General features: G+C 43.0%; 1 protein-coding gene across 2 annotated transcripts in view; it reads right to left on the minus strand.

Moving 5' to 3' along the window:
- The window catches only part of tbc1d22a (TBC1 domain family, member 22a), a 100,943-nt gene that overhangs the window by 52,937 nt on the left and 35,746 nt on the right, over window positions 1–12,260 (minus strand). For both annotated transcript variants that reach the window (XM_084038727.1, XM_084038728.1), the window contains exon 9: window positions 11,856–11,970. In XM_084038727.1, the coding sequence (XP_083894853.1) occupies window positions 11,856–11,970 (115 nt within the window). The remainder of the gene's footprint in view (window positions 1–11,855; window positions 11,971–12,260) is intronic.

Consider the following 12,260-nt stretch of genomic DNA (forward strand, 5'->3'; position numbering starts at 1 on the left):
GGCAGCTGAGGGAAAAGTTTCCTGAGGTGTAAGGGATGGATCATTACTGTGGCTAATCTGCAGGCTTAGTTAGGAGGAAGAAAAAAAAAGAAAACATTAGGGGAAGAGTAATAAGCAGACATTATGAATGACAGCTGACGACACACAGGCGGCGGGCCTGCAGGCTGGTGAGACACCTGAAGGTGCTCCTTCATGTCAGTGCCCAGATCCTTTGTGTGCGTGTGCTCGGCTAGAAGTGTGTCTTTGTGCGAGGCTGCTTTGTTTCAAACACATCTGAAATGTGTATGAGTGTGATGATGCAACCCCAAACGCTACACACACCGCCGTCGCAGCGGCGCGGTAAGATGACTGTTTCAATTGCCTCCAATTGCATCAGGTCAAGCGGAACGCGTCTCGCTGGTGACAGAATGATAAAACAGAATTTTTTTTCTTCTTCTCCCCACTGAAAGGACTGACAGAGAGAAGGAGAGGTAGAGACTCGGAGAGATCTGAAGGTTCTCGGCGAGGAGAGCTTCAATTTATGGCTTTTTATAGTCAACTAATTAACTTAATCTAAAAATATTCAATAATCCCTGCGATTATTCACAGAAGATAAATCATCTTTTGACAGAACGATTTCTCTGGATCATTTCAGAGCTCTATTGCTTTTTATCAGGAGCAATGAGAAAATGGCTGGTAATACGAGGGGAAATAAGATCAGGCCGGATGCAGATGAAAGCACAGCTATTGATTTCCAGCTTTATAGATCCGATTGTCAAGCACTGACAAAGGTCTCCGTGGTCTCGGCAGTCATCTCCACACTGGAGGCCAAAACATGGACCGTTCAAAAACGCACAATAAAAAAAAACATCAACAAATGTGGTACAATCCCGTTGCAAATGGGCATTACATGGCTCCAAGTGATTTTCACTTTTCTACCGTCTGAAATCTTCTTGTAGAGCCGAAAGCCATTTCTACATCCGAGTCCCCTCCTCTGCGACATGTTTTGATTTTAGCTGCATGCAACAAGAAATCAATTCATTTTTAAATGGCTCAAGGATTTCCTCCCCTCTCGTCATGATTTTTCCATAACCGGGTCCATCATAAACGACATGCTCTTGTCCAGATGTTCACAGAATGAGATACAATACAAATAAAAACTCCTAGACATGCAGATGCAATACATTAGAACTACTTTTTTTTGCAGAGTACTAAGAACGCTAACCCGTCTGTGGAATAGCCTGCCGGGGGACCTGAGGGCCGCAGAGAATGTTAATATTTTTAAAAGCAGGCTCAAGACCCACCTATTTAACCTGGCTTTTAACTAATATTTTATTCTCTTAGCCAATTTATATTTTATTTCTTGCTATTTATTTCCTTTTATTTTAGTTATTTATTTATTTATTTATCTTTTTAGTTACTTTTACTGTTTACTTACTTATTTATTCTTATAGCAGGGCTTTTTTATTGTCCCTAGCTCTTTCATGCTTTTATTCAATATCTCCAGTGTTTCCTCGGTGGGGGCTGTCTGCGCTGGGGGCTGCACACGGCCGTGTCTGGGATGCCTCTCTCTCGTGGCAAAAATCACCTGGGCTTGGTGGGGGCCCTATGGCAGTGCTTAGCCGCGCTGCTGTGGGGCCCTCACTGGCCTGTAGCTGGGTGGGCGCCTAAGAGGAGGTGTCCTGGCCTGGGCTGTGGGCGGCCCCTGGTTCAGATGCCCTCCTGTGACAGCGTTTCCTGACCTGGCTCCTCTGTGTTCAGCCACATGTTTTTAAGATCAATCTTATTTGTATGTGTGTGTGTGTGTGTGTGTGTGTGTGTGTGTGTGTGTGTGTGTGTGTGTGTGTGTGTGTATGTGTGTGTGTGTGTGTGTGTGTGTGTGTGTGTGTGTGTGTGTGTGTGTGTGTGTGTGTGTGTGTGTGTGTGTGTGTGAGTGTGTGAGTGCATTTATATGTGCTGGGGTTGGTGGCTTTGGGTGGGGTAGGGCGGGATGGGGGTTGTTTTTAAAACATGTAAAGCACTTTGTGCTACATTTTCAAATGTATGAAAAGTGCTTTAAAAATAAAGTTATTATTATTATATCCAGGGTTCCTACACCTTTTCCAAAGTCAAATTCAAGCACTTTTCAAGAATTTCAAGGTGCATTCATGCTTTTCCAGCACCTTCCAGCTGTGATAAACTACATATTTGTATACAATACTCAATATTCAGTCTACTTATTATTGCACTTGTTCATCACATTAAATGAGATGTTATTGTCCTCTAAACAACCAACATTATGTTTGGAGACAGCTTTTTACAGAAGGACCACAAACGAAAGGGAAACTAATTCCACTAACAGATCCACAGAAATATAATCACCAACTATGTTCATCATCAAGTCTTTTTTCAAGCAGAAATGTCAGAAAATGCTGTTTTCACACCCTCAAATATGGTGATCTTCTATTCTCTGTTTTATATCATATACATGTCATCACATATAACATACATTTCAAGCACTTTATTCTAAATCCAAGCACTTTTCAAACCTTGAAAACACCACACTAAAACCCTGCATATCTGCACTTTCCATTTTCGACCCATAGAAAATCATCTTTACCTACTTCTTTGTGAGTGAATACAAAGAAAAGAAAAGGATATTAGAACGTTCTTGGCCAAAGCGGTGTTAGATGAACACACATAAAAACATCCAGACGTGTATATACAAGCCAGCTCCTCGTAAACAAGGCTTTGCTGTCATGTAAGGACGAATTTACAGCCCAGCGGCCATAAGGAGAAAATGTACGTGTGGCAACCAGTTCATTCAAGGAGAGATATGGGAACCTCTTTAAAAGGGGAAAGGAGTGGACAATGAATGTAAAGTGGCAACCATCAAAAGCCTGAAAGAAAACGAACATATTTCAGGGGGAATGAAAGAGAGACATTTATAGAGAGAAAGGTGGCGATAGACACAGACTGCGGGTCAAAGCAACACAGCTGATTCAATTTCTGCCAGTCCAAATGCTATTACTTCACCCCAGAAACATGGTGATTGTGTTGAAACCCAAACAGAGGAGCGCCGACTGAGACAAAGCCCAAAGCCAGGAGAGAGAGAGAGACCGAGATAGCAAATCTCCAACAAACTGCCTTTGGGATAATACCGGCTACGCCGAGTCAATAATCACATCGAATGATTAAAGCTGGAGAAATTACAGCGAGCGAAAAGTTGATAACGTGCAAAGTAGAAGAGACAGTGTTCCTGCTGGAAGTCGGCAGCTGCGCTCGGGCAATCACTAAGCAGCTCATTAGAGCTAATAACAGCTGTTAATCAGAGGGAGACGCGGGATAGAAGGTCGACCGGCGGTGGTCGGACCGCGGGGAGAGAGAAGCCGATATTAGTTAACCGCCTACTGGCCGAGATCCACTCCACAGATTGCCCGATCTATAGATGGGCAGCTGAGTGGATGCAAAGATGGCGAGGAGAGGAGCCCTTTCACAATAAAAGTCTTCTAAGCGGTTTGGCTGGTTGAAAGTTTTTGAATGCAAAGCAGCCATGAACGTGCTGCACTTCTTATCAATATGTTTTCCTATTTATTCTGTTAGGACACAATATGATCATAGCTGCAGATGAAGACTACACTACAATGATAAGTATTAAACTATTTGTAGAATTAGATCATAGTGTGTCTGGAAAGGAAGTCCAGAAGTCAAAATGGATGAATGAATGTCACAACATGATTTTATAAAAACAAAAAAAAAACAATAATTTGACGGCATAAAATCTGACGACAGACATTCAACCATTAAATGTAGAAGCACTGACATCGGTACAGCCCTATTAGTGACAGCGCTCCTCATCGAGGCTCCCATCTGTTAAGCAATGTTTGGAACTGTAACACAGGAGTGACTAAAAACGGCAAATGACAGCCTGCATCGAAACACATCAGGTCTCCTAGAATTGGCACTTTCCATCTACGACCACACACACGTTGAGCTAATCGTCGCATAGCAGTTCGGCACTGTAATCCCCCGATGCGACGGCGCAATTGAAATACAAGCGAGCGCGGCATAGCACAGCGTGGCACAGCTAAAGCTCCATGCCTGTAGACAAACAACAGATCAGAGAGGAGATATGAGAAGGGGAGATATAAAGACACGACGGGGGGGGTGTCGGGGGGGGGACATAATGCTGAAAGGGACAACAAAAGCAAACTGCTGCTTCCTGCGATGCACCGCCATGCCTCGGACGCAACATCCAGGCAGAACACGACGACGATTTTTCACTTTCAGAAGACGGCGTTTCTAGCGTGGTCAAATTGAAGTTTTTTCATCCAGTCTGATGAAACTCCTGTCTTAGAGGAGGTATGGGCTTCAGCCTGTGCGAGTCTGTATTCGTAATAGCACCTCGCCGGTCCGCGTGCCCTGTTTTCGTGTGTGTGGCGTTACACTCCTGCAGGCATTTCATCACAGTTGACTGACAGTACGTTTCCATCTTCCAAGCGTTATTCCTGGGTGCCCCACCAAGCCAGTCTGTCTGCAGTGTTACACACACACACACACACACAATGCAGGGACTGTGTGTGGTGTATAAGTGGTACCTGCTGCACCATAACATCCAGCGGCGCTGGCTTATGTAAAATGGATCATACATAAAGACCGAACTCTATAGAGGCAGAGGATCTGCAAACTGCATGATTTAAAACCAATTTTTTTGAGTGCTAGTTAGAGACGCTGCAATTTCTCCAATTTAAAGATCAAATCAGCTGTAAAACGTATACGTAGAACTGAATTATCAACGATGATCATTGATGGAAAACCTATTAAAAACGAATAAAAAGACAAAACTATTAATTCCGGCAGTGATGCTAATTTGCAAAAGTTGCAGCTCAAATGTTTGGTCAATTGGAGCAGGTTGAGGAAAAACTCCCAGAACCCTATTGACTTAAAGCAGCGTTCCGCAAGCTAAAATGCTAAATGGTACTATTTGAGATCCCTGGTAAACAGTTATGCGGTGTATATGTGTAGGGCTTTTATTGTGAAAGGTAAGAATGGAAGGGGTGGATCTGGCCTGCTATGCCTATGTCAAAACAAAGTTTAGAGTATTTCTAACATTGGCATTTTAACAGAGAAAACATCGTTTAAATGCTACATTTAAACAACAATGCCACCCATGCTTTCCTGCTTTCCTCTGCCAAAAACGGTCGTTCTCCAGATTATTGTAACACTCGTGCCAGTGGTGCAGCACTAAACCACATCTGCTTCTTTTTATTCATGCATAAATGTAAATACATGACCAAATAAATGTGCATTCAAATATTGACAATGAGGTGTAACAGCCTAATTGTGTACCTCCAACTACTGTGCCAGTCCTAGTGCGTGGTAAAAACCTCCCTGGTGTCGAGTAAAAAAGCAGCTGAACGAAGCGATACCCAGCATCTGTGTCTGTTGAAGGAATCACAGTCAGTCGGAATAAAACTGTCGAAACTAGAATAACAAATATTGGCAACAAATAAGCTGCATAACAGAGAAAAAAGCCTTTTTCTTCCAAGACACGTGATAGTCCAGGCAAAATGTAGGCTGCTCTACTTACACGGTTCAGCCGTTTTGTTATTTCAAATGAGCGAGTGAGTAACCGCAATTTGTGTCGAGCCAAACCTGCTGTTAGCAAGCGCGAGGATGAAATGCAGCAACATAAGCTGGAAGTTAATCTACTTTAACAGCATTCGTCTCTTGTAAAGCAGAATTTGTGGCTTTATGACTGAAACAAACATTTATAAATTATGTAAAATACCAAAGGAACACAGACGAGGGAGGTGCTACCCCGGCAGAACAGCGTTCACATTTTAAAGTGAAATAAATCAATCTGCTGCTACTTTTATAGGCTACTCAAGTACTGCACTTGGCACGGTATGAGGTACTTGTACTTTATTTGTAGGATTGTTGTATTACCTGTGTTTTACAGCGCTATAGACCAATTACAAGCGGAGGTGGAAATCATCTGGGATTTCCCCGTCTCTGCGGTGCTCATTTCATATAATATCCTCCATTGTTTGTCACACACAGAGGCACAACAATGACGTAGTTAATAATCATATATTATTAGCAGCAGCCATCCCAAAGCTGCAAAACATTAATATATGTCACTGCATTGCTAATTGTTAGCTTATGAATGTAAGACAGCCTGCCCTCTGCTGGCAAACCCGTAAAATATTCAGAGAAGGCGTCGGGAAGATCCATATTCCTTTGTGAATTTAGCATCCACATGTGAACTGTCACTTTCTGCCACCACAAAACATGTCAACTCACCCATTGAGACGTTTTAAAAAAATATCCTCAATTGATTCTGAAACTTTGCCGAGACAAAATAGACGATGGCAGGCGGCCACAAGTCGAGGTAATTAATGGGAAACGCCGGTCGACACAAAGCGCTTGCTTCCTAAAAAGCTGCGTGCGTAACTTACAAATGTGCCCTGAGCAGAGTGCAGCATCTCACATTAGCAAGTGATGAAGAGCATAAAAGGAAATGCACATTTCACTGGTGAAAGCTTAGAGATGGAAAAAAAAAGGGGCATGCGTCCAGGGATCGGAGGCGCCTTTATGTTTTTAAAAATGCAGACTAAAACACACATCTTCACATTTTATCAGGAGCTCCATCATACAGGCTTTTACGCTTTTCGCCGCTCAACCCCTCCATCTTTCCTAATAACCACAAGGACCCATTCCCCAAAAACCTTTCTGGATTTACTGATTGCTCCGCTTGGCTGGACGCTAAGTGCATTTTGGAAATGTTGCGATTTTTCTTTTCAAAACCACTCCTTTAGCGATTCACATTGCCTTCTTGGAGATGAGCCTCCGCGTCTGTTGCAATAAAACACATTTAAATTTTAAAACACACTTAACCTGGAACGTCTTATGTTTGTCCTCATGCTTCCCTTTCTCAAGGGCGCCTGCTCACTAAACCCATTATTCTGCTTCTTCAAGGACGGCAGCATATGTCTACGAAATGGTAGAAAAGATGTTTAAGAAGGGAGAGCACTTTTGCTCTTCACTTCTCTTTTTTCAAAAACTGGTGTTTCTTTTTCGAGGAAAACTGCTATTGCTTGTACACTTATCCAGTACATTCATTCTATGTCATGTTTCTGGTCTATTATATAATATAATACACAAGCAGCTCCAAAGTTCAATTATGGACCTGATTTTTGCATGTACTTTTTAATAAATTGGTATTCAGAACTCTTTTCCATGTTTAAATGAATAATCAATCAAAGCAACAACAAAAAACTACTTCACCATCAAATGCCGAGAGCTGACAGAACAGAATTTAGACACACTGTTAATCTCCGAGCCGTAGTCTATATGTGCGACTCTAGGTCAGGCATTGAAAGAGAAAAAAAAAAAGACAAATCCATTCTGGAGGAAGCGCCGCTTTCACACAACAGTGAGCAACGCTGGGTGCAGAGTTAATTTCTGAATTCTTTAAGAAATCCTTTCAGAGGGAGAAACTGTTGCTAGCCTCTCGCTGCCCTGCTATGACAAATACAGCTTCACAGCGGAGGATGATGATGACCGGGTGCAGCAGGCCATTCATCTCTTAGCTGATAGCAGGAAGGACTGCCCGTCTCCGCCGCTTCCTGACAGCATGGGGGCACTTTCAAAGTCTTTCAAATTCTCCCCCTTTTTTTGAAAAATCTTATTTTCCTGCTCTGTTGTTTGTCCCTCTGTGTCATCCCACTATGCCTTCACCCACTTTCTCACCCTTAAGCCGTAAAGTCTCGCTGCCGAGACACTCAACCCTGTTATATTCTCCCCCTCCGTCTCCATTCTAGATGCATTTCTCTGTCAAATCTTCACATCTCTGAATTTCAGTTTCAAATACCTCGTCTCCTCCCGCTGTCTCTCTAACCTGCACCCTTGTTTTAGTGTGTCTTCACAGTGGATCCATACTCGGACACATGCAGATTACATTATGGATCTGTTGGCCGATCAATGGCCCGCTCCACATTTAAGGAGGGCTGGCCCCGGCTCCTTGGCCCGTCATGGCCCATCCTGGCCTTAATTAGATGGCTTTTATTGTCGGATAATGGGAAAGGCGCTACGCTGTGGAAGATAGGGAGAAGACAAAAGCAAATGCAATGCCTCACAGGTGGAGAACAAGAACGGTAGACTGTCTAAATCAATTCCTCCTTTGACAACCTGCGAGATTGCTTAACAGTCCAGGTGGATACACAACAACGTTAATGGTATTTTCCCTTTCCTCGGCATCGGAAGAGTTCATCAATAATCTACCAATTGGAACTTTTCAATTTGGATTAACAGTCGGGTGTTAATGAAATGGGAGGGGGGTTGCTGTGAAGATGGAGTGATTAAGAGGTTGGGCCATCACTCCCGCATTGCATCATCAAAAAGGTAAACGGAGTGCATGGCAGCTAAACAACTACTGCAGTGCCAGACAGACAAACAAAGCGAGGGCGCTAAAAAGGAAGAGTAGTGTAACAAAAGGAAGACAAGTAACCAACACAACCATAGGATTTTTTTACCCTTTCCCTATTCTAACCTGCTTAAGAAGGGCAGCCTATAGAGACGTAACAATGTGATGAAGGAAATAATCTCAAAAAGCCAACTAGACAGAGAGATTCAGGAGAAACAAGGAGAATCTGCAAAGAAATGATGTCCAAGCCAGAAACAACACACAACAAGAAAAAGAGAATAGAGAGAAAACAAGCAGGTCAAAGTCTTAATCAGGTTCCCAATCAATGAACTGGCTCATATCCTCACATACTGGCTGTCACTCAAATCCCCACAGCTTTACACAGTTCAGACACAAACACCACATGATGACCAGATGAACATTTAGCTAAAGAATACATGGTGAGCACTAGCATGAGTAAGTACATTAAGAAAGACACTTTGGCTCTAGGTTTGGCTGCTTTGTCAGTCAATTCATCTCCACAGGACATAAGTCTGGATCCGTCTTTGTCCATGGCAAGCTGATCTAAGCCACTTCCTCACCAGCTGCACTCCTCGTTTAGTTTTACAGCTTTTAGGGCAACTGATTAGGCCACTGTACCAGTATGTGAACTACTTCCAACAAAAGCCAATGTTTAGTCCATTAAACAGCCATCTGCAGAGTAGACTTGTGCAGGACATAAAAGCAGAGGCCCTTCCAGGCCCGGATATACACATGATAACTCGGGGCTGTCATACGACATACGGCCCGCGGGCTCACCAAAGGGTCTGGCCCACTGGATGACTTTGGAAAGTGTGCACTTCATTACTTCTGATTTATCAATGTTATCCCTATTTGTCCATGAGTTTGACACCGCTGGTCTGCCAGTCTCATCAGCATTGTTTTCAAGTGCAGCAGGCAGTGAAAAGGCTCTTTAAAAGAAAACACTCACACCACTTAAATCAACACCAACTTATATTCAGCAGCTAATGAGCCAGATCTTTCCCTCAAGGGTTGGTGGAGACCAAAGCAGAGCTAAAAGGATGGTGAATGATGGACTTGAACTTGCCAGGTGGCTCGAAATATGACTCCACATGAATGCTCCCTTTTTACTCGAGCAACTGGGTTCGCTGTGATCACTTTAAAAGGTTGGCATGGCAACCTTTTTGTTAACATTGGTTAACAACTTATTTTCACAGCCACAAGTGGCCATAAAAAAAAGAATGGTCGATAGTCTGAACGATCTTATGGCATGAGGATACACTTGAGCATTCTTCACTGCAAATATCCTCCCTATTCGAAAAAGAAAGACTAGAACAAAAAAATACACTGAATTATTTAATTATTTTCCCCTTGAAATTTCAAATGTAAGTCTCTACGTCTAGGGCCCGGGGCTATGTTTCTGCAAAGGGCAGTGTTTTCACCAACTTGGGTTTGAGAACAAGAAAAGTCAGACAAATGGATAGTTGGGTTGTCTGGCCGACAAACACCTCCCAATGTTACTATTTTAGTACTTTTTCATATTAGTGTAAGTATTCAAGCAGCACGCCTACAGTGCCCGTGGCCGTATGCGCGTGTTTATTTGTAATAATTCTTAAAGAGATGAATTCGGACAGCAGAAGTAACTTGCTGTGCTTTCACCAAACACATGCTTGCTTACACAGGAGGGAGGGAAAGAGAGAGGAAATGGGAGGGCCATGCTATAGAAGGGAAAATAGATGGCAGGAGAAGAGAGACAGCCAGAGAGCACGACGGCACCAGAGAGTATATCTTACACTTCCTACCCCTCCACAAAAAGAGCAGAATTAGGCTCACCTCATGAAAGAGAGCCAAACCTTTCTCTCTCTCTGCGTCAGAAAACAAGAACACCTAGCAACAACAACACGGCACATCAACCTATCATGTAATATGCCAGCCGGGCGCGTTTGAAGGTTTGTTGGCTCTGTATGTTGTTCGAGACTCATCAGCGCATGGAGATGCAGGGGAACAAAGAGCGGGGTGACGCCTTGAAGATCTAACAAGAGTCTGAGTCGCCCGCAGAGGAAGGCAAAGAGAGAGGAGGAACAAATGCAGGAAAGAAGGAAGGGATGAAGTAGAAAATGATAGAGGAAACAACATAAATGAGTGGAACACGTGAAAAGAAAGGGCCGGTTTTTTTTTAGGTTCACCTAGCTAGAACTAATGCAGCCCAAATCCTACCATAATGAAAGTTTGTAATGTTTATTTAGTGTAGTTTGTGGTACCGTTGCATTGTATTGCATTATCCTTAAAGAAGTGAACCGAAGCAGGAGTTACAATAAAAGCAGAAGAAAAACACTTGGAAGGAAAAACTCATTAGCGCCGAGGAAAATGCTGTGTGCCAAAAAAGCGGGACAGAGTCAGGAGTATGGCCTCTCACGTGCTTCCCACTACTTAACTCGTGGATCCTAATTGTATCTGTGTGACCACGGTTGGTCTGGAGTGTGTGCAAGCTAGTCCTCAGAGCATTGTGGTTTCCACTTAGCAGCATTTTGAATGGCTTCAAAGAGAGCCGAAGCACAGAGAAGCAGCGTATATGAGGGATGTATGGAGACGCTCGTATCACAGAGGAAGCATCAAGCAGAAATCCAATTGAGCAGCACTTGCTTTAACCACTTAAAAACTTGTCACGGCAGCGTGGGGTCGATTCCAAACACTTACTGTATTATTATCACCAAAACTCATAAAGACGAGGGGTGTGCTTCTGAAAAAGCCCCGACTGTTTTCCCTATGCTGGTGTCGGTGACTGAAAAGGCCATCAGGCCTCAATTCTACGAGGGAAAAAAACTAGCTTTTGCAACAAGAACAAAAAATGATGGCGCTAAAATATTAGTAGCATCCATCCTGAATATAACAGAGGATTTCCTGACGCAAAAGACAAAGCATTGCTTATGCATCACCAACAATTTTGTATTATGCTTTCAAAAAATGTTATATATATGCCTTCATTAAATTCATAATATCATGTCCTCTTTCTACTGTCTATCTAATAAAGGAAGAAATGTATTGTTGGGATGGTATTTTTAAGCCGTTCATACTGCAGTTAAATGACCAAATTAAACTCCTTGTATTAAAATCATCAATAAAATGAGGCTTTCAAGCCTGTGTGTGTTTTGTATCTGACACGGTATGTTAATACTGTGAAAAGAATTACGTGCGGTACTTTAATAACTGTGGCGCAACATAAACGCACACAGCAGGGGGTCTCTGGAGAGAACAGACGACTACACGCATGCCTACAGGTCATCCACACAGACATTCTGTATGCTTTGATTAATAGAACTCATGAGCACATTTAAACACACGCTGAGACCCGAGTGTCGAAATCAAAAGCAGATGGAACAAAAGAGGAGGTGGGGGGGGGGGGAGGAGGAGGCATATCCAGTGAAAGATTAGGGGGTTTTAAAATGAAAGGGGACAAGGTGGCACTTACCGATGTACTCGAAGACGTAGACGACGAAGAACGGCGTGACCAGGTCGTTGATGCCTTGCACGTAGCCGCTGGCGGGGTGCCGGATGGCCCAGATAAAAAGGATCCGCTCAAAAATCTTTTGCACAAACATACACAAAGAGACACGGTGTCAAAACAGTGGCTCGGGGATAAAAAAAAACACATTTACACTGCATAACTGCACAAAGCTAGTGGATTAATAATGATATGAGAGAGAAGCTATAAATCCCAGTGTCAGAGCAGCTAAAGTCAGGAAATGTTATGTAAAAGCACTTAACAATTAACCCCCTGTTAATTTGTCATTCACTAGACGAACTAATCGATTCATCATTTCCATCACAAAAGGCGGGTTAATAATGAGGCATGTAGCCTTAAATAGCTATTATT

Source organism: Eutrigla gurnardus, assembly GCF_963514095.1.
Source record: "Eutrigla gurnardus genome assembly, chromosome: 21".
NCBI classification, from domain to species: domain Eukaryota; kingdom Metazoa; phylum Chordata; class Actinopteri; order Perciformes; family Triglidae; genus Eutrigla; species Eutrigla gurnardus.